This window comes from Salvelinus alpinus, chromosome 27, assembly GCF_045679555.1.
Source record: "Salvelinus alpinus chromosome 27, SLU_Salpinus.1, whole genome shotgun sequence".
Taxonomy (NCBI): domain Eukaryota; kingdom Metazoa; phylum Chordata; class Actinopteri; order Salmoniformes; family Salmonidae; genus Salvelinus; species Salvelinus alpinus.
The window spans coordinates 30892639-30913347 of record NC_092112.1 but is presented as its reverse complement, the minus strand read 5'-3'; the positions used below and the strand labels follow the sequence as shown (position 1 = coordinate 30913347).

General features: G+C 44.9%; 1 protein-coding gene across 1 annotated transcript in view; it reads left to right on the top strand.

The window, feature by feature from the left end:
- Positions 1 to 15088: 15088 nt before the first annotated feature.
- The window catches only part of LOC139556355 (calcipressin-2-like), a 102650-nt gene continuing 97029 nt past the window's right edge, over positions 15089 to 20709 (top strand). Inside the window, exons 1-2 of the mRNA XM_071370232.1 lie at positions 15089 to 15295; positions 18686 to 18903. Of these exons, the coding sequence (XP_071226333.1) occupies positions 18688 to 18903 (216 nt within the window). The 5' untranslated portion in view covers positions 15089 to 15295; positions 18686 to 18687. The remainder of the gene's footprint in view (positions 15296 to 18685; positions 18904 to 20709) is intronic.

Below are 20709 nucleotides of genomic sequence, written 5' to 3'. Positions count from 1 at the left end.
AGGGATACTCTCAAGTCAGTCTTTAAACTTGGTGGGGCACTGTAAAAACATGGAAAGGGAGTGAATTGGATATTTTAGGGCAAACCCAAATCCTCCCTTCACACACAAGAGTTGTTGCTGTAGTATGTCTCTTGCATTTTTCATGCCTGTGTCTGGCCTCCATTTTATTAGCCTCCTGTGAGAGCCGGGCCGGAGTGCGTCAGCTCAGGCCTTCGACAGAGTTCTAATATAAAATGAATGACACACTGCGCTGAGGGGGGACATGGCATTCATCACTGAAATTACCCTCCTTTTAACGCTATTTCTGTCTTTTGTGACACCTCTCCTTCTTTGGAAAATGGCTGTATGGTTTTCTGTGTCTAGGCGCTGACCTAACATAATCGCAAGGTGTGCTTTCGCCGTAAAGCCTTTTTGAAATCAGACACTGTGGCTGGATTAACAAGAAGTTTATCTTTAAAATGGTGTATAATACTTGTATGTTTGAGGAATTTTAATTATGGGATTTCTGTTGTTTGAATTTGGCGCCCTGCAATTTCACGCTAGCGTCCCACATATCCCAGAGAGGTTTTAAGTGCTGCCTGTCTTCCCAGTACCCTACTTGGTGTGTAAACTGCTGACTGCTCATAACTTTCAGATGATTGTTGACACATCAACCAGGATTAAGGGGCAGGGCAATTGGTGACTTGTTTTGGTAATCAACGGATGTATTGGAAGGGGAGTGGTTTCTCCTCTCCTAGGCAAACAAAAATTTGTACAGGTAGAATCACAGGTGGCATAGCAGTCAGACGTCTTTTGTCCTCGTCTTGTCGTGTCCCGTGTATATATCTTTTTATATATTTTTCTTCGCATATCTTTAACTTCAAAACACTCTCCTGCAACCCGCCTCACCCAATGTGGTACAGATCTGGGGTTTTTTCTAAAGTATTATTCACCTCGAATCCGGAATCCCCCAACAGAAGCTAGCCAGCTCACTAGCTAGTAGTCAGCTAATCACTGCTAGTGGTCATCAGCTAACCTTTAGCTCGGAAAGCTCTCGCCAGTTTGTACAACGCGACTCAAACCAGAGCATACCGGACCTATTTTCTCTCCATATCCCCGGATTGCTACCGCAAGCTCTGGACATTTTTACCTGGATCTTCGCAGCTAGCTAGCTGCTATCCGAGTGACTACTGGCTAACGTCAGTAGTCACCAATTAGTCTGGTGCTAGACCCTTTCTCCCGGCTAGCTAAAGAGGCCCATCAGCCACTCCTGGGCTACAATACCCGGACCCCTTCTACTGCCGGTAAGGGGCACGGAACCCCGCCGATCCTTCACGACTGGACTACGACGTAATCTGCTCGAGGGGGTACTCAACTGGCCTCTACATCGCGACGTCCCCTGAATGCCCATCCGCTAGCCGCGGCTAGCCCGCTAGCTGCTAGCCGCGGCTTGCTAGCTGTCTAGAGCATATTGGACTGTTAGCTGTATAGATCCATTGGCAAATTTCTTGGGCCACTATACCTATTTTGCCAATTGGACTTGGGCCCCTCTGCTACTCGGAACCCTACTAATCCATCACGACTGGTCCATCAACGTCACCGCACGCGGAGGCTAAAACGGACTTTCCTCTGTCGAGACTAAGGCCGTTTTGCTAGCCCCGGTCTGCTAGCTTGCTATCCCCGGCCTGCTAGCTGTCTGAATCGCTGTGTCTCCAGCCAGCCCAACCACTCACTGGACCCCTATGATCACCCAGCTACACATGCCTCTCCCTAATATCAATATGCCTTGTCCATTACTGTCCTGTTTAATGATTATTGTCTTATTTCACTGTAGAGCCTCTAGCCCTGCTCAATATGCCTTAACCTACTATTTAATTCCACCTCCCACATATGCGGTGACATCACCTGGTTTAAATGTCTCTAGAGAAAATATCTCTCTCATCATTACTCAATGTCTAGGTTTACCTCCAATGTACTCACATCCTACCATACCCTTATCTGTACATTATGCCTTGAATCTATTCTCTCACGCCCAGAAACCTGCTCCTTTTACTCTCTGCTCTTAACGCACTAGACGACCAGTCCTGATAGCCTTTAGCCGTACCCTCATCCTACTCCTCCTCTGTTCCTCTGGTGATGTAGAGGGTAATCCAGGCCCTGCATTGCCTATCTCCACTCCTTCTCCTCAGGTGCTCTCTTTTGTTGACTTCTGTAACCGTAAAAGCCTTGGTTTCATGCATGTTAACATTAGAAGCCTCCTCCCTAACTTTGTCATCCCCCTCTTCATAGGAGGAGACACTCTAAACCCAAACTGCTACAGAACTATATCTATTCTACCCTGCCTTTCTAAGGTCTTCGAAAGCCAAGTTAACAAACAGATTACCGACCATTTCGAATCCCACCGTACCTTCTCCGCTCTGCAGTCTGGTTTCCGAGCTGGTCATGGGTGCACCTCAGCCACGCTCAAGGTCCTAAACGATATCATAACCGCCATTGATAAGAGACAGTACTGTGCAGCCGTATTCATCGACCTGGCTAAGGCTTTCGACTCTGTCAATCACAACATTCTTATGGGCAGACTCAACAGCCTTGGTTTCTCAAATGATTGCCTCGCCTGGTTCACCAACTACTTCTCTGATAGAGTTCAGTGTGTCAAATCGGAGGGTCTGTTGTCCGGACCTCTGGCAGTCTCTATGGGGGTGCCACACGGTTCAATTCTCGGGCCGACTCTCTTCTCTGTATACATCAATGATGTCGCTCTTGCTGCTGGTGATTCTTTGATCCACCTCTACGCAGACGACACCATTCTGTATACCTCTGGCCCTTCTTTGGACACTGTGTTAACTAACCTCCAGATGAGCTTCAATGCCATACAACTCTCCTTCCGTGGCCTCCAACTGCTCTTGAATGCAAGTAAAACTAAATGCATGCTCTTCAACCGATCGCTGCCCGCACCTGCCCGCCCGTCCAGCATCACTACTCTGGACGGTTCTGACTTAAAATATGTGGACAACTACAAATACCTAGGTGTCTGGTTAGACTGTAAACTCTCCTTCCAGACTCAAGTTAAACATCTCCAATCCAAAATTAAATCTAGAATTGGCTTCCTATTTCGCAACAAAGCATCCTTCACTCATGCTGCTAAACATACCCTCGTAAAACTGACCCTCCTACCGATCCTTGACTTTGGCGTTGTCATTTACAAAATAGCCTCCAACACTCTACTCAACAAATTGGATGCAGTCGATCACAATGCCATCCATTTTGTCACCAAAGCCCCATATACTACCCACCACTGCGACCTGTATGCTCTCATTGGCTGGCCCTCGCTTCATACTCGTCACTAAACCCACTGGCTCCAGGTCATCTACAAGTCTCTGCTTGGTAAAGCCCCGCCTTATCTCAGCTCACTGGTCACCATAGCAGCACCCACTTGTAGCACGCGCTCCAGCAGGTATATCTCACTAGTCACCCCCAAAGCCAATTCTTCCTTTGGCCACCTCTCCTTCCAATTCTCTGCTGCCAATGACTGGAACGAACTGCAAAAATCACTAAAGCTGGAGACTCTTACCTCCCTCACTAGCTTTAAGCACCAGCTGCCAGAGCAGCTCACAGATCACTGCACCTGTACACAGCTCATCTGTAAATAGCCCATCCAATCTACCTCATCCCCATACTGTATTTATTTATTTATCTTGCTTCTTTGCACCCCAGTATCTCTACTTGCACAGTCATCTTCTGCACATTCTACCATTCCAGTGTTTAATTGCTATATTGTAATTACTTCGCCACCATGGCCTATTTATTGCCTTACATCTCTTATCCTACCTCATTTGCACATGCTGTATATATATTTCTGTATTATTGATTGCATGTTTGTTTATCCCATGTGTAACTCTGTGTTGTTGTATATGTCGAACTGCTTTGCTTTATCTTGGCCAGGTCGCAGTTGCAAATGAGAACTTGTTCTCAACTAGCCTACCTGGTTAAATAAAGGTGAACTAAAAAGGTGTGTTCTTCACATCTGATAGGCAATAAGCAATTAGTGTTAGTACTTCAGTCTCCCCTGGTTTCTGAGCGGCAGAATTCCATGCTGTCAATTTTCCACTCAAGCTTAACATTGTTGTCTTCTATTGCCCACCAGGTGCCCTTGGAGAGTTCCTCAATGAGCCTGAAACCTCTTGAAAGCTAATTTCCTGACGATGGCTCACTGCTCTTCATTCTTGGCGACTTCAACCTTCCGAAGTTTGCCTTGGATTTCTTTCTTTCCAACTCTCTCTTTCCCCTCCTTATCCTTTCCCAATCCCCTCCAACTCACCATACAGGTAATATGCTGGGCCTAATCTTACTAGAGGCTGTTATCCTATTAATCTCACTGCAACCCCCCTCCAGGTCTCTGATCACTACTTTTTATTTTCTGTCTCCCTTTCCTCCAACCTTAGCCACTTAAACCCTACCCAGATGGTAATGCGCCGTCACAATCTTCACTCTCTCTCTCCTCTTCTATCCTTTCATTTCTCCCTTCTGCTAAATCGTTCTCCCTCCTGATTCGCACTGTCCGCTTTCCTCCCGGCCGGCTCGGCCCTCCCCTCCTGCTCCGTGGCTGAGAGACTCATTGCGAGCTTACAGAACATGGATGGGGCCAGCTGAGCAAAACTGAGGAAAAGTAAACTTCCTGAGGACCTATCATCCTTTCACTCCCTCATTACCTTCTCTTCCTCTGTGTCCGCTGCTAAAGCTACTTTCTCAGCCTATTGGGTTCACTGGTCCCACACGCACAGAACTACCCCGACGCCTTAACATCTTTCTCTCTCTATCCAGATGAAATCCTGCGACTAGTGAGGTCTGGCTGCCCAACAACCTGCCCACTCAACCACTCCTTTCCTCAAGAAATCAACAGTTGACTCATCTGACATCAACTGCTTCAAGCAGACCACCATAGTCCCTGTGCCCAAGAACACAAAGTCAACCTGCCTAAATGGCTCCAGACCCGTAGCACTCACGTCCGTAGCCATGAAGTGCTTTGAAAGGCTGGTAATGGCTCACATCAACACCATTATCCCAGAAACCCTCGACCCACTCCAATTTGCATACCGCCCAAACAGATCCACAGATGATGCAATCTCTATTGCACTCCACACTGCCCTTTCCCACCTGGACAAAAGGAACACCTATGTGAGATGGCTGTTCATTGACTACAGCTCAGCGTTCAACACCATAGTACCCTCAAAGCTCATCACCAAGCTAAGGAACCTGGGACTAAACACCTCCCTCTGCAACTGGATCCTGGACTTCCTGACAGGCCGCCCACAGGTGGTGAGGGTAGGTAGCAACACATCTGCCACGCTGATCCTCAACACTGGAGCTCCCCAGGGGTGCGTGCTCAGTCCCCTCCTGTACTCCCTGTTCACCCACGACTGCATGGCCAGGCACGACTCCAACACCATCATTAAGTTTGCTGACGACACAACAGTGGTAGGCATGATCACCGACAACGACGAGACAGCCTATAGGGAGGAGGTCAGAGACCTGGCCGGGTGGTGCCAGAATAACAACCTATCCCTCAATGTAACCAAGACTAAGGAGATGATTGTGGACTACAGGAAAAGTAGCACCGAGCACGTCCCCATTCTCATCGATGGGGCTGTAGTGGAGCAGGTTGAGAGCTTCAAATTCCTTGGTGTCCACATCAACAACAAACTAGATTGGTCCAAACACACCAAGACAGTCGTGAAGAGGGCACGACAAAGCCTATTCCCCCTCAGGAAACTAAAAAGATTTGGCATGGGTCCTGAGATCCTCAAAAGGTTCTACAGCTGCAACATCGAGAGCATCCTGACCGGTTGCATCACTTCCTGGTATGGCAACTGCTAGGCCTCCAACCACAAGGCACTACAGAGTGTAGTGCGTACGGCCCAGTACATCACTGGGGCCAAGCTTCCTGCCATCCAGGACCTCTATACCAGGCAGTGTCAGACGAAGGCCCTAAAAATTGCAAAAGACTCCAGCCACCCTAGTCATTGACTGTTCTCTCTGCTAAGGCACGGCAAGCAATAGCGGAGCGCCATGGCTAGATCCAAGAAGCTTCTAAACAGCTTCTACCACCAAGCCATAAGACTCTTGAACAGCTAATCAAATGGCTACCCAGATTATTTGCACCCCCCTACGCTGCTGCTACTCTGTTATTATCTATGCATAGTCACTTTAATAACCCTACCTGCATATACATAATTACCTCAATTACCTCGACTCCGGTGCCCCCCACACATTGACTCTGAACCGGTAACCCCTGTACATAGCCCAGCTATTGTTATTTACTGCTGCTCCTTAATTATTTGTTTTTCTTATCTCATGTCCAATCAATAGAATTTACCACAGGTGGACTCCAATCAAGTTGTAGAAACATCTCAAGGATGATCAATGGAAACAGGATGCATATGAGCTCAATTGAGTCTCATTGCAAATGTTCTGAATACTTATGTAAATAATGTATTCCTGTTTTTATTTTATTTTTTATAAATGTGCTAATTATAACCTGTTTCTGCTTTGTCTTTATGGGGTTTTGTGTGTAGATTGATGAGGACAAAAGTGTATTTAATAAATTTTAGAATAAGGCTATAACGTAACAAAATGTGGAAAAAGGGAAGGGCTCTGAATAATTTCCGAATGCGCTGTACTTTATTGAGGAAAATTGTACTTACTATGCCTGTGATATGTGTTTGTCCCACCTAGCTATCTTAAGATGAATGTACTAACTGTAAGTCACTCTGGATAAGAGCATCTGCTAAATGACTAAAATGAAAAATATCACTTTCTCCCTCGCTCTTCTCCCTTAAAAACAGACTAAATATTTCACGCACCACATGCACACAGTACGCTGTTGCAGTATACATGGATACGTTTGAGAGCATTGGTCAATTATGCTATTTCTCATGCTGCACTAGTGAGGGAGCTTGAAAATCATGCTCTTTGCACACCATGCTCTTTGAAGTCGGTGGCACTTTAGAGCACGACATTCAATCTTTAAGTACGGAATGGTTTGAAATGACAGGTTGAAATCCATTCACTGCTCTCAACGTAAAATGAAAACATTCAAAGCAATCCAAGCTTCCCTGTTCATGTGACTTTAACATAGTATAGGTCTGTCTTAAGCCCTTTGCTACGATATACTGTATATATATACACTGCTCAAAAAAATAAAGGGAACACTAAAATAACACATCCTAGATCTGAATGAATGAAACATTCTTATTAGATACTTTTTTCTTTACATAGTTGAATGTGCTGACTACAAAATCACACAAAAATTATCAATGGAAATCAAATTTATCAACCCATGGAGGTCTGGATTTGGAGTCACACTCAAAATTAAAGTGGAAAACCACAATACAGGCTGATCCAACTTTTATGTAATGTCCTTAAAACAAGTCAAAATGAGGCTCAGTAGTGTGTGTGGCCTCCACGTGCCTGTATGACCTCCCTACAACGCCTGGGCATGCTCCTGATGAGGTGGCGGATGGTCTTCTGAGGGATCTCCTCCCAGGACTGGACTAAAGCATCCGCCAACTCCTGGACAGTCTGTGGTGCAACGTGGCGTTGGTGGATGGAGCGAGACATGTTGTCCCAGATGTGCTCAATTGGATTCAGGTCTGGGGAACGGGCGGGCCAGTCCATAGCATCAATGCCTTCCTCTTGCAGGAACTGCTGACACACTCCAGCCACATGAGGTCTAGCATTGTCTTGCATTAGAAAGAACCCAGGGCCAACCGCACCAGCATATGGTCTCACAAGGGGTCTGAGGATCTCATCTCGGTACCTAATGGCAGTCAGGCTACCTCTGGCGAGCACATGGAGGGCTGTGCGGCCCCCCCAAAGAAATGCCACCCCACACCATGACTGACCCACCGCCAAACCGGTCATGCTGGAGGATGTTGCAGGCAGCAGAACGTTCTCCACGGCGTCTCCAGACTCTGTCACGTCTGTCACATGTGCGTGTGAACCTGCTTTCATCTGTGAAGAGCACAGGGCGTCAGTGGCGAATTTGCCAATCTTGGTGTTCTCTGGCAAATGCCAAACGTCCTGCACGGTGTTGGGCTGTAAGCACAACCCCCACCTGTGGATGTCGGGCCCTCATACCACCCTCATGGAGTCTGTTTCTGACCATTTTGGCAGACACATGCACATTTGTGGCGTGCTGGAGGTCATTTTGCAGGGCTCTGGCAGTGCTCCTCCTTGCACAAAGGCGGAGGTAGCGGTCCTGCTGCTGGGTTGTTGCCCTCCTACGGCCTCCTCCACGTCTCCTGATGTACTGGCCTGTCTCCTGGTAGCGCCTCCATGCTCTGGACACTACGCTGACAGACACAGCAAACCTTCTTGCCACAGCTCGCATTGATGTGCCATCCTGGATGAGCTGCACTACCTGAGCCACTTGTGTGGGTTGTAGACTCCGTCTCATGCTACCACTAGAGTGAAAGCACCGCCAGCATTCAAAAGTGACCAAAACATCAGCCAGGAAGCATAGGAACTGAGAAGTGGTCTGTGGTCACCACCTGCAGAACCACTCCTTTATTGGGGGTGTCTTGCTAATTGCCTATAATTTCCACCTTTTGTCTATTCCATTTGCACAACAGCATGTGAAATTTATTGTCAATCAGTGTTGCTTCCTAAGTGGACAGTTTGATTTCACAGAAGTGTGATTGACTTGGAGTTACATTGTGTTGTTTAAGTGTTCCCTTTATTTTTTTGAGCAGTGTATATATACAGTGGGGAGAACAAGTATTTGATACACTGCCGATTTTGCAGGTTTTCCTACTTACAAAGCATGTAGAGGTCTGTAATTTTTATCATAGGTACACTTCAACTGTGAGAGACGGAATCTAAAACAAAAATCCAGAAAATCACATTGTATGATTTTTAAATAATTAATTTGCATTTTTTTGCATGACATAAGTATTTGATCACCTACCAACCAGTAAGAATTCCGGCTCTCACAGACCTGTTAGTTTTTCTTTAAGAAGCCCTCCTGTTCTCCACTCATTACCTGTATTAACTGCACCTGTTTGAACTCGTTACCTGTATAAAAGACACCTGTCCACACACAATCAAACAGATTCCAACCTCTCCACAATGGCCAAGACCAGAGAGCTGTGTAAGGACATCAGGGATAAAATTGTAGACCTGCACAAGGCTGGGATGGGCTACAGGACAATAGGCAAGCAGCTTGGTGAGAAGGAAACAACTGTTGGCGCAATTATTAGAAAATGGAAGAAGTTCAAGATGACGGTCAATCACCCTCGGTCTGGGGCTCCATGCAAGATTTCACCTCGTGGGGCATCAATGATCATGAGGAAGGTGAGGGATCAGCCCAGAACTACACGGCAGGACCTGGTCAATGACCTGAAGAGAGCTGGGACCACAGTCTCAAAGAAAACCATTAGTAACACACTACGCCGTCATGGATTAAAATCCTGCAGCGCACGCAAGGTCCCCCTGCTTAAGCCAGTGCATGTCCAGGCCTGTCTGAAGTTTGCCAATGACCATCTGGATGATCCAGAGGAGGAATGGGAGAAGGTCATGTGGTCTGATGAGACAAAAATAGAGCTTTTTGGTCTAACTCCACTCGCCGTGTTTGGAGGAAGAAGAAGTATGAGTACAACCCCAAGAACACCATCCCAACCATGAAGCATGGAGGTGGAAACATCATTCTTTGGGGATGCTTTTCTGCAAAGGGGACAGGACGACTGCACCGTATTGAGGGGAGGATGGATGGGGCCATGTATCGCGAGATCTTGGCCTTCCCTCAGTAAGAGCATTGAAGATGGGTCGTGGCTGGGTCTTCCAGCATGACAACGACACGAAGCACACAGCCATGGCAACTAAGGAGTGGCTCCGTAAGAAGCATCTCAAGGTCCTGGAGTGGCCTAGCCAGTCTCCAGACCTGAACCCAATAGAAAATCTTTGGAGGGAGCTGAAAGTCCGTATTGCCCAGCGACAGCCCCGAAACCTGAAGGATCTGGAGAAGATCTGTAGGGAGGAGTGGGCCAAAATCCCTGCTGCAGTGTGTGCAAACCTAGTCAAGAACTACAGGAAACGTATGATCTCTGTAATTGCAAACAAAGGTTTCTGTACCAAATATTAAGTTCTGCTTTTCTGATGTATCAAATACTTATGTCATGCAATAAAATGCAAATTAATTACTTAAAAATCATACAATGTGATTTTCTGGATTTTTGTTTTAGATTCCGTCTCTCATAGTTGAAGTGTACCTATGATAATAATTACAGACCTCTACATGCTTTGTAAGTAGGAAAACCTGCAAAATCGGCAGTGTATCAAATACTTGTTCTCCCCACTGTATATATATATATATATATATATATATATATATAAGCTGATGTTTTTTCTAAAATAAAATCTCTTCACACTTCCCACAGGAACGATGGGAAAACCGGATTTAGTATAGAATGTCTTGGAAGTGCTCGTGGCATTTAGACGAGGCCCAAACCAGTGCCCAAGAAGGTTAGAAAAACAGACATGATGTTTTGTCTTCAGAACACACACTAGAGTAGCTACTACAATACTGCTAGTATTTCTTCTATGAATCACTTGTCTGTTCACCTCCAGAGAAGTAGTACTCAATCTGTCAGACACTGAATAAGGCTGGCTTAAAATTAGCATGAAATGGGTATTTAGGCATCAGATTAAATATGGCTTCAATGTTTTATTTTGGGGGTTGTTTTGTTGTACACCAGTAAAATAAGCAGTGAAAGCTATTTGTGAAGATCAAGTTGTTTACAGTTAGTGGCTGATCGATGAGCATGGTATAGAATAGTCTGGTCTGGTGATGCCTTCTAAAGGGCATGCAATCTTCTGTCTCCCCTCTGGCTGTCTGCTTTTAAAATGTCATCCCTCCAGGCCATTAAAAGCAACAGTTGGAACAGGAACTGGCTAGACTGAACACAGTTTATCACACACAACATAAGAGTCACTTTCACAAGACAATAACTTATGGGAAAGTTCAATAACTTCTTCCAATTGAAAATGTTATTTTTCTCAGTGAAACTGTTCAATGGTTTCAATCATGTTAGTCCAACATGCTTGAAACTTCTTCAGGAGGAAATTAAGTCAATGTCACAAATCCTCCTAGCCAGTGCTTCAAATTGACATCTCAACACTTGAGTGCCCTTCAGCTTTCTGAATGAGGGGCATTGCCAATATCACACAGAGCACAGGCATATTGCTTAGCCTGGTGTGTCTTAGTCTGTCCTCCAGCCTCCTGCTGTGTCTGTGTGATTCTGGGGAGGTGGCTGGCTCTGGGTTTGTATTGTTCATTTGGCTGTGCTGCGTTGTTGCGTCTAAATGTCAACCCTCCGGGGGCCTGGCTAGGTCATTGGTGGTAAACCCAGAGGACAGACCGGCCAGGGGCGGCGTGACGTTAGCTGGGAAAAGATCAGGACATGGGGAGACGTTCCCAGCTGCACAGCAGTTGGACTGACCTTTGACCCCCTTCCTTAGGACACAACTAGACACAGACAGTCATACACAATGCATATTAAGACTCACTGAAAAGAAAGGAAATTTCCAGTGCAAAAAAGTGTGAAGTGTAAAAAAGAACAAAACTACATACATACATACATACATACATACATACATACATACATACATACATACATACATACAGGCACAAGGGCGTTGAATTACAAATGTTTACAGCAACACTGAAAAAAGACATTGTGAATACTGGCTTACTGATGTGGTGTGAAACGCAAAGACCATTTGTTTTCACTACTACTGTAATGAACTATCTTCTGTCCTTGAGTATGTGCCTCTGTATTAAGTCAAACAAAAAAGTATGATTTGTCAGTTGCATTAAACAGGCAGGCTACAAAGTTAGCCTTAGCTGTAGCCTAATAGCACTGACTCTCCACTGAGTCATTGTCATGCTGGAGCATCCTACATCTCAGTGGTTAATTCACACAGGATGCTGCTGAAATGTTCACTTAGCCAGGGTATGGCGGCGGGAGGGGAGGAGAGAGAGGGGAGGGAGAGGCACAGAAATAACTTTGGGGAGCATGCCGTGCATGACACTCCCATATTTCATTTTCCCCCTCCGCCAGTCTAATTTGATTCTGATGATTTTAGGAGATTGGCCTTGAGCCTGCGTCACTGACACAATGCCCCGGTATGACTCACAGCAGTCACAGGGTGCTACTGAACACAGCAGACACCCCACTGCTGATGCTTCTGCCCCTTCTCTTTCCCTGGTTCTCATGCTGTTTCCTTTTTGCATTCCTTCTCTTTTCCCAACCTTTTTCTTCTGTTCTCTTTATGTCTCTTTCCCTTGACCCCTGTTTGTTTTTCTCTCTCAATCTCACTTTGTAGTCGGAGTAGTGTGCCGTTTTATCTGTGTATGTAAATGCAAGGGGAGGTCAAACGAGCACCAGTCATATACACCTTTCATTTCCTCTCTTTTTGTTGTGACTGTTATGGAGTAGCAGGGAATGGAACCTCCATTGTGTCTAATAACCTGCTGACATGCTAACAAAGAGAGCATCTCAAAGGAGTATCTCTCAGTAAGAGAGACAGAACAAAAGGATGACTGGATCCTATCACATTACCTCGAGTGTCTGTTACTCTCTCTGTGTCTGTTAGGTTAGTTTGGCATCACTGTGTTGTTTGGAGAAATGAACATGTTAATAACGTATTTTCTTAATTGTATCTACAGGTGGTATGCCATAATGAACTCCACATGTTTGTTGACTTGATTTTATTCAGGTATGATTTCACGCTCATGGACCCGTTGCCTAAACCTGTACGTTTGCAGACCAGTTTCTAATTTTATGGGACTTTGAAAGCATAAATGAGTTTGAATACCAATATTGAAGTCTCTGAAGTGAAATACTGTAGCGTGCCAATACCTCATACCTATCCTTGTCTCCTCTCAAACAGCAATCTCCCTTTGGTAGGGACTCAGCAGCCTGCCACATGAGGGTGCTGTGCTCTACAATCCTGCCCAAACACCTGACAAAAGAAAAAAAAGACAAGGGGATGGTTTTATTAATGGAGCTACTTTCAGGAAGTTACTTTAAAGAAGAGCTCAGTAAAAAAGTTATGATATTTTAAAGCACTTACGTAGCATCCTATATATTGATTATATTTCTGAAAATGCAGGAGATTGTGGAACGGTCTTCAAATGAATTGTCCTTAAGATGATTAACTAATATCTCCTCCCTTTATTTATCCTTTTCATGCGTCCAAGAGTGGTTTTAACCCCATGTACCTTCCTGCCCGGTTCAACCCCTGATTATGTATTTGTACAGACCAGTGGCGGTCAGTGCCGTTTATGATGAGGGAGAACAATAATTATTTTCATGAGCAAAAAAAAGACACTCTCCCTCTCCCCATTTTTTGAAGAAATTAATTTGTTGAAAACTGTTCAACTGTCTCTCTCTCTCTCTCTCTCTTTCTTTGAGTCAACTACTCACCACATTTTATGCACTACAGTGCTAGCCAACTGTAGCTTATGCTTTCAGTACGAGATTCATTCTCTGATCCTTTGATTGAGAGGATAACATGTCAGTTCAGGCTGCAAGAGCTCTGATAGGTTGGCGGATGTTCTCCAGAAGTTGTCATAATTATTGTGTAAGTCTATGGAAGCGGGTGAGAACCAAGAGCCTCCTATGTTTTGTATTGAAGTCAATGTACCCAGAGGAGGAGAGAAGCCAGCTGTCCTCCAGCTACACCATGGTGCTACCCTACAGAGTGCTGTTGAGGCTACTGTAGACCTTCATTGCAGAACAATGTGTTTTAAATCAATTATTTGGTGACATTAAATTATTTAGCATAGTTTTTATCTAAAAAGGATAACTTTTTCAATGTTTAACTTAAAAATAAAATAAAAATCACTGAGGAGGATGGTCCTCCCTTCCTCCTCCGAGGAGTGTCCACTGGTACAGACATTGATCAGTATTTTGTGATGTAATAAAATATAAGAGTATCTGTATTATTCTGATCCACACAGAATATTAACTGCACAGGGCATGAGTATGAAACTTAGGTATTGGCTAAATGCACTGCGTTATTGCCATGTACCCTACTTACCATCATATGGCATCATACATCAGTTTATGAATAAAGTCTAAGGTTGCTTTGTTCAATATTGCTTTGCCTATAATATTAAGACAATCCTATAACTGGGTTGTCTTAATAAAGACACTGATATTTTTTACACCATTTGATGTAGGCTAAAGTTGACCTGTTCTTTTTAGTATTATAGACCATTTCAGGCCCAGCCTACTCTTAAATGCTGAAGCTATTCTGAAATGTGCGTGTGTTTATTGATGTAATTATAGTAGGCCTAAAAAGGGCTTCCATCGATCAGCCCATGAGATCACCAGTAATGTCCATTAGTGGACAGTGGTCTATTGTAATAGTTATGTATCTGCCAGGTCACAGGTTTAGACTTGTTTCCAAGAGGAAAGATGCCTGCCTAATGAAATGGTCCTATTGAAAACACTGAGTGAAGATAGAGGTTGATTAGATTAGAAAGTTAGGCTACTGGACACACACTTGAGTGTGTCTCTCGCAAAAGAGATTTCTAACCTCAAGGGTCTTTTCCTGGTGAAATACATTTTTCAAAATGTGACCAACCATGTTAAATAATTAGATTTTTTAAATAAATGATTGATAGCCTGTCATCAAACGCAGTGACAGTCTGGTTATGCATTTCAAAATGGTGATGAATCATTACCTATAGGCCTATAATACATGCTTGGCAGCTGTTTCAAATGTCAGTGTTCAATGAACAAACATGCTCAGAGTTCAAAGGGCTAAAATATCCCAGACAACTGCCACTTATGAATGACACCAATCATTAGCTTACCTTTACAAATACGTTTCGTGCACTGGCATCTGATTGTCAAATATCGACTGCACATTATTTTCCCGCAGTAAATGTCATCAGACATGTTTGATTTGACTCTACATGAAGCCAGCAAACACCACAGCAGCCTGCAAGTGCGCGCGAAAGAAAGCGCTGACGTTCATTTGTAGTTTTTTTTTAGACCCTCCGCTCCGGAGTAGCCTAGACTATTGGTCAAAGAATGCCCCCTGTGGTGATAGCTGTATTTCATTACTGGGTAACACAAATATAATTTGGATGCAGCAGGCCAGTCATTGGTGAGTCAAACTGTCTGCAAAAACGTCAGGATAATATCGGCTCGCAGCTGGAATGCAAGGTTGATTCACGAAGAAGAGTTAGGAGGTAGAGGCAACGCTGAAGACACGCCAGTCGGACCGATACGCACTGCACATACAGGTAGAGAGAAGCGATGGCGACTCCGGTTTCGCAGATCGCGTTTCTGTGGAAAATTGACAGTGATGCAAAGTGTCGCTTGCGTTGCATTGAAGCTATGGGGTGTGGATATGGTAAAGTTAGCGGGTGAGAAAGTGCTCTAACTTGCGAGAGAACGACTTTGAATTGAGGTTAGCCTACATTTGGGATTTTGTTAGCGATGCAACTGCGCTGACCTGCACAATTGGCTGCTTTTAGGATAACGTATGCTATATTATTTTTCATAAATATAAATCTGTTTAGTTTACCTTCAATTTATGTTGCTTGGCAATTTAGAGGTGATGTTACTCCATTCCCCCAATGTAACCCCTAGGATGCTTTAGGGACATTGACCGTTATGAGATCGAAATACCAGCTGTCAATGCACTCACCTTCTTTAAACATGATAGACAGCCACCATTGAGTCTTTTGTAACATTGCAGGCAGAATGGATTTATTGGCGAATACTGCTGCAATTGAAAGTAAAGTTTAAAAAACTCAAATTAGACTACTTGTCTATTAATCTTGAATTATTATTATTATTCAATGTTCAACAGCCTCCATGAAAAGTACATGTAGCGCCTAAATGAAAAGTACATGTAGCCAATAGATGTAGCCTATTAGTAGTTTGTATCCGACCTGAGGTGGGCTGTCAGGTATGATTCGGCAATGCTTGACTTGGACCGAAATAGATGCCGGTACTCGTTTTGGGTGCGGGACTGTTTATATTAAGGTGCAGGAGCTCCACGATACTTTTTAACTAATATTCTATACGAGGAACAGGAGCTCAAGCCATAGAAAATGTGAGGTGCTGGTAGGCTACTCATGTCAAGCGCAGTGTTCGGGTGTTTCTCTCTTTCCCATGAGAAAGTTGTGGTATTCTGACAGCGAAAGAGCGGGCCCTCCAGACATTTTCCCTCTGACATCAACAGGTTGCTATTGGTTAAACCTCTGCAGATATGACTCATTGAAAGTCTGAACGAGTATGTTTGCCTCATATTGTTGCTTTCCTGTGCGGTGTGGATTAGACATTCCTGATCTAACTGTTGCATAGACAGTCAGTAACTGGTTGGATTTTGTAATTACTGTAATATAAAGCATGCCGTTTCAATGTTTGTGTTACATACGGTCATAACATTCAGTAATCAATATTGCACGGCCCTTATTATAGATAATATGAACTATTGTAGCCTCCATGTTTGTTTTTTTGTTGCACATTGATATGATGGTATGTTAGTGACTTCATTCATCAGGTGGTTTTCTGAGCAAAAGGTTATCATTATCAAGCCATGTGATGCTGGCTACATCACCACCACTATCATCCATATCTCTGTCTGTGCTTAGATAAGCATGTGTTTACCATCCAGCCATGAGGTCAGCGAAATGGAACTATTGACAATTTAAATATTCTACAATGGGCCAATCAATAATACCTAATGATTTTAATCATTTACCTTGTGGTTTGTCGAATGTTCCTTGCCACTTAGTTAGCATTAGTTAGTTTACAGAACAGTAATTCCATGGTCAATTGATTGTGGTCCATTTATTGCATTGATAATGAGATATAATTTACATTAAGCCTTGTTTATCATTCAGATTATTTGAAAACTACAGTGCTTAATGTATTGAATCTGAATCTGTCATATTTGATCTGAAATGATGAGTAAACAAGCATACAGGTGACAGACAGACTGACAGACAGCACATCAAAGGCTGACTCACAGTTCTGAATGCATGAATGGAATACTGTGTCTGATTCATTCTATTCTCTAGGTCTGTTCCACTCGTACTGTCAAACACAGACCCATATCCCTTCAGCGGACACAGACAGCAGAGACAAATGGCTGTGTGTGTGAGCGAAAGAGAGCGCATCCATGTGTGTCCGAGAGAGAGAGAGCATCCGTGTGTTTGCGTGCGAGCGAGAGCTAGCATCCGTGAGTGTGTGTGTGTGTGAGTGTGTGTGTGAGTGTGTGTGTGTGTGTGTGTGTGTGTGTGTGTGTGTGTGTGTGTGTGTGTGTGTGTGTGTGTGTGTGTGTGTGTGTGTGTGTGTGTGTGTGTGTGTGTGTGTGTGTGTGTGTGTGTGTGTGTGCAAGAGCATCTGTATGTGTGTGTGTGCACGTGCTCTTGTTTTGGGCTCACTAACAGCCTTGTCTCAGACCACAGGGCACGCTTCTGATATTGAAATGAAATGAGGCCCTACCGGTCTGGAACACTCCAATTTAATCAAGTGCCCCAGCGATCTGTGCATTTCATTAGTTCTGCAGCTATTTATAGCAGCGTTTACACAGGCCAGGAATTATCCAGACAGCCACTATCTATAGCCCTTTGTGTGTGTGTGTGTGACAGGTGATGGGCTATTGATCCTAAAATAACCATGTGGTGACAGTGCTGGCTTGCCGGTGGACTGGACATGTCGTGGTGTATTAATGCCGGGAAGGTGTGACAAGCCCCTTGTTCCTCCACTTCTCCCTATCTCCTTCTCACCTCCACCTCCCTCCCTTCCTCTCTCCACTTGTATCTCTGTTCTACTCCCCTACTCCACCTCTCTCCATCCTCTACTCTACCCTCTCACCCTCCAATCATCATCTCCTCTTTTCTACCACATCCCTCTCCTCCACTCCTCTCCATCTCTCCTCCTTCCATCCCCATTCCTTCCCCCATTACACCTCTGTGGGAGCACCCATCCTAAACCCATCACCTAATCTTTTGCCAGAATATTACTGACCTGGGCCAGAGATTAACATCTGTTGGCTGTTGTTTAGAGGTAAACCCTCTCTTTCTCTCTTCACTCTGACTCTCTCTCTCCTTCTCTCTCTCTTTTCTGACTCTCTCTGTCTGCCTGTCTGTCTCTCAGTGTTGTTGTTTAGGTTTCCTGTAGAGTGTTTTAGAAGGCATCAGTAGTTGTGAGAGCAGAGAGAGTGTAAAAAGACTCTAAACCAGTCTGATTAATCAGATCACCATTTTATCTGAATCATGCCAGGTGCACTTTAGATATATGGGAAAATATAGATGGGTAAGAGAGGGAGGGAGGGAGAGGTGGGGGTACAGGGGTTCATAACCAAGATGACGTCATAGTAAAACAGCCTGGAAGGTTAAGCTCAGAACACATTTGTTATTCTAGGACATGAGCTAGAGATGCAAACCAACAGTGCAGGACTAGCTGTGTGTATTTAACTGAGTGAGTGTGAGCTCCATTATTCAGTAACATCAGTGATCAGTTAGCCTTCCCATTGAACTGGTACGAAGGACAGTTTGACTGTCCACTTCCTCCACCCTTGAAGCCACCATTACTCTCTGCAAGGATTCATCACAGCATTTGGACTGAGCTCACCCTCATCTTGCGCTCTCTCTCTCTCTTTCTCTCTCTGTCTCTAGCCATGAAGGGGGATAATTTATTTTCCAACCTGAGAAAAGCCACGTTCTACCAGCGGGTCTACCTACTGGGAGGAGAGGAGCTGCTGGTGCTGCAAAGCACTGTGGGAGTTTCCACGCTGGGTGATAGCTTCCATCAGATCACCGACTTCAACGACCTACCCACCTCCCTATTTGCCTGCAACGTGGACCAGTCCGTGTTTGAGGAGCAGGATGGCAAAGTAAGGTCAAACCACTCTCTTCTTATCTACGGGGGAGAGAGTTGCACAATGTCCCCCTACTATTTTCACTCAGGCCTATTTTGTTCTCATTTGGCAACCCATCTGAGGAAAAGTGTGATTCAAGGTGATGAAATTGTAAAAGTCACATTGACCTTGTTTGTCCTCCGGGTCCATGTTTCCGCCACAGATCTTGTTATCTACTGTATGATTGTGTTCTTGGTGCTGTATTTGTGTGTTGTTGCCCTTTGGTCCCCATCGTAACGAAATAATGAATTCAGAACATATTGATTCATCACGCGGTCCCGTGTGGCTCAGTTGGTAGCGCATGGCGATTGCAGAGCGTCTGCTAAATGACTAAAATGTAAATGAAAAATATCAGTGGGGGTTTATCTTCTGAATAAATTAAATAAATGTCTTATTGAGGGCAATTTGTTCTTGGCAAACAAACACAACAAATATCTCTCTGACCTACTGCACTCCACTCTGTGGATGCCTGGCAGCCATTTTCTCCATTTATCTGTTCTGCTGATGGGCATCATGTCTCCCGGGCTGTCCTCGAACCCCACACTGTCCTCATAAACCACCATTAACCGGGCTCGGCCTGTCAGGCCTGTTATGTCATCCAGTTCCCAGCTAAAGGTCAGATCAAGGGCAGCCATTCTGACGGGGGCTGGTCGTCCACTGTTCTGTAGCTCTTGCTATACATTCTTCTGATCACCATCTTGGCAGGCAGTGGTTTTGATATGTGGCTGAGGTGTCCTAAGGGATGTCCACAGAGCCATATGACTTGTCTGATGTTCTATCTGCTGTTCATTAGGGAAGGGTTCTCTGAATCTCAGCATTTGAGGACAATGGTCATCTGAGTGACAACACCAATTAAAGACCTTGACCTCTGCTCCCCCTTGTACATGAACTGACATACTTCTTGTTGTTTGTGAGATGAAAATAATGAAGACTAAGAGAGTGAGTCCAGTCCACTCCCTCTGCTTTACCGCTGAATATGGACATACTTCCTCAGGCTTTCTCATCCAGAACTCTTGTTCCTGTTGTGGTGTGTGTGGGCCCCGCAGTGCTTTTGTGTCTGGAGCTGAGGTCATGTGAACAAACCAGAGGAACTGCACTACGCCGGTCTTTCTGCCCCTGTCCCAGCCCCTGCCCCAGTCAACAGTCCCAGCCCCTGCCCCAGTCAACAGTCCCAGCCCCTGCCCCTGCCCCTGCCCCAGCCCCAGCCCCTGCCCCAGTCAACAGTCCCAGCCCCAGCCCCAGTCAACAGTCCCAGTCCCTGCCCCTGTCCCAACCCCCACTCCATCCTCTTACCCTGCCCTAACCCCAGCTCCATCCTTGCTCCAACCCAGCCCTATAACCCAGCCCCAACCTCCATTCTCTGCCCCAGCCCCATACCCCAGCCTGCATCAGTCAGAGGAGAGACATTAGCTGGTTGGCCACCCCGCTGCTTTGAGCCTTATGCTGTGTGACAGATGCATACAGAAGCCATTCCTCCAGGACAGCGGCAGGCTAAAGGTGATCTATCACCCATCCCAGTCACATATCAAATCAAATGTTATTTGTCACATGCGTCGGAAACAACAGGTGTGGACTTTACCGTGAAATGCTCACTTGCTAGCACTTTCCCAACAATTAAGAGTGAAAAAGTAAGAAAATTAGCACATAGAAAAGGATATAGTAACACAAAATATGAACACAAAGTAATAAGGCTATATACAAGGAGTACCCAGTCAATGTGCTGTGGTATGAGGTAGTTGATGTGATAGGAGGTATTTTGTACAGGTAGGGGTAAAAGTGACT